Source organism: Mizuhopecten yessoensis, unplaced genomic scaffold (genome assembly GCF_002113885.1).
Source record: "Mizuhopecten yessoensis strain PY_sf001 unplaced genomic scaffold, ASM211388v2 scaffold3989, whole genome shotgun sequence".
NCBI classification, from domain to species: domain Eukaryota; kingdom Metazoa; phylum Mollusca; class Bivalvia; order Pectinida; family Pectinidae; genus Mizuhopecten; species Mizuhopecten yessoensis.
In genome coordinates, this window is record NW_018405320.1 from 385452 (window position 1) to 388005 (window position 2554).

At 35.7% G+C, this 2554-nt stretch overlaps 1 protein-coding gene across 1 annotated transcript; it reads right to left on the reverse strand.

The window, feature by feature from the left end:
• Window positions 1–260: 260 nt before the first annotated feature.
• Window positions 261–2123, reverse strand: LOC110448294 (temptin-like). Its single transcript, XM_021494463.1, has 3 exons — window positions 1870–2123; window positions 598–748; window positions 261–359 (listed from the first exon to the last, which is right to left on the reverse strand). Exons 1-3 carry the CDS (start codon window positions 2062–2064, stop codon window positions 295–297), a joined length of 411 nt encoding a protein of 136 aa, XP_021350138.1. The 5' UTR covers window positions 2065–2123; the 3' UTR covers window positions 261–294.
• Window positions 2124–2554: the final 431 nt, after the last annotated feature.

Consider the following 2554-nt stretch of genomic DNA (forward strand, 5'->3'; position numbering starts at 1 on the left):
CGTTTAATGGTTTTGTCACTAAATACCATATATAATTCAAAAGTATGGTAGAGAAGAGCGATATTTTGAACCTTGCGTCGTGAAATATATAACATGTTATGGTTTTCAACAGGAAACAAAATGGTATCCTCTATTTTTACATCACTTCAACAATAATGATTAGAACATTATTACTTTTGCCACTACAAACTATCACATGATGCAGAATAAATGTCATGAAAATCACCTAGACGCATGACCAGGAAAGAAAACAACAATGCAACGATATAAAACAAAGTTTAATGACGTCATAAGTTAGATACATCTAATATTCAAATTAACAGCAATACAGGTTTTACTTGTCATTGGTTCACAAACACCTTAAAATTAAAAAGAACATAAAATTTAGAAAAAGATATGTAAAGCTAAATGTACATGTATATGTAAAGATTTTACCCACATATGTATTACAATTAACTGTTCAAAGATTTCTCTTATATATCAACCTTAGACCAGCACTGCTGACGTTAAACACATTCATTCTGGTGATCATTTGAGGAATAGCAATGAGCTTTTTTAAAAACGTTTATTTACTAAGAAATCGGTTAATTAGCTAACCTGGATGTGAGAATGGCTTGCCTGCTGGAGGTCCACCTTGAACCCACTTGCAGTCGGGGTCACCGAGTTCAAAGCCGTTAGTCTTGCCATCAATGTCGGAATCAGCCATACAAAAGGCCTTTGTCCATGTCATGTTTGCCGTCAGAAAGTCCTTAAATAACGATCATAATATATGAAGGATTTCACATTCGTTTTCGTTTCATATAAGAGTCCAAATATTTTTGATCAAACTGTATTAAACTAAAATAAAAAGTTCCTGACAAAGAAAGCCATTATGCCATGAAAACGAATGTATGATAAAGCTTATAAAATTCCGAAATTTGTAGAAAAAGAAAATGAAAACGAATTTCTGAAGTGTAAAATATCGACAACTTTTCTTCTTATGTTTTTTTTTTAATTCTTTGGAGTAATATCATCAATATCAAAAAAAAAAAAAAAGGAACCCTTAGTCTATTACAGACGAGTAACCGTGTATTCATAGCACAACATATGTAATGAGTAGTGTATTCATAGCACAACATATGTAATGAGTAATTTCACACTAAAAACGGTAGTTTGGGATATTTTCTTTTATCTCATACATAATGTACTACTACGCTGTGTAACTGAATCATCCTATATAATCTCCTCATGCTGGCAAACGCAATGTATCTGTCCATTATAACATCAAAACGAACAATGGTTGAAGTCTCGAATCCTCGTAAGATAATCCATCACTTGTTTCTGTTGGTTTCCCTCGTCTACATATTGGTTTCATTTGGCTTTGTTTTATTGGATGAAACGTAATTGCAACAGCTTCTATCGTTTATTAACGTGCATCCATGTGTGTAATGCATGCGTGTACAGTGTGTTCCATGTGTATTTGCCTCCGGGCTATAGATAAAAAGGATATGATATCGACTTTTGAATTCACCATACTGAAGACCACAACCACTTTATTCCTTCCGGCAACATTATACTAAATAGAATTCACCAGTTGTTGCGATTTGAAACCAATCAAATATCGACAGCTTACTGCAATTGTGTGATGAAATTTTTAAGGATAAACATATCCATGGTCCTACATTAATTTGTTTGCCTGCATTGCGAGTTAACGATCCACTTCCACAAATGTCCCCACAAAGTTTGCTTTTTAACGAAAGTTTTTTTTACAATACAGGCATCTAGAACCCTCTTTCTCATACTTAAGCGTTAGAAATTTCTAGAAATCATATCGACAAAAAAATGCATCAACGACAAGTTACTAACCATACAACAAAATTGTATACTTACAGCACCGAACACGTTAGCGATACCTCCGCCTGTGCGGTTGTTGTGTCCTACTCCGTGCCAGGGATAGCTGCTATTATTTGGGCACGGATTTGGCACCATGTGACCGTTAGGGATCAGGTCCATGAACCCTGGGTGTCCAAGGACAAAACTCCCTAGGGAGCAGATCACCAACACGACCGTACTTTGTGAGATCATCTTTGCTGACTTGATAAAAAGAAAGATCTGTCGAAGTCTTTTATTAGCATGTTGTTATCAGCTAGAGTTGATCCGTGGGAAACAACATACGCTGATACAGCTGTACTTGGTGACGCGTCACATTTCATTCACATGTAATCTAGGTTAGTACATCAGTCCTTATTCTTATGTTACATTTGTATCGGTTTTCATGGATCTAAATGCTCTTCCAGTGTTCTTATCGATACGGAAAATACTGTCTCTTCGCTTATTGTTGTTCTGGTGTCTTTTGCTTCGTATTGTTTTGGTGTCAGTGTCTCCTCGCTCCATGTTGGTTTATCAAGCTATATCTAGTAACTACGTGACCTGCTGGACACAACACAAGGATATTTTAGACGTTTGGCCATCGTCTGTAAACTGACATAAAAATTACCGGAAGTTCGTCCGGAAAACATAAGAATTAATCACTGAGTAAAAAACACGCATGAATATGCAGTTTTGCTTAATGCAC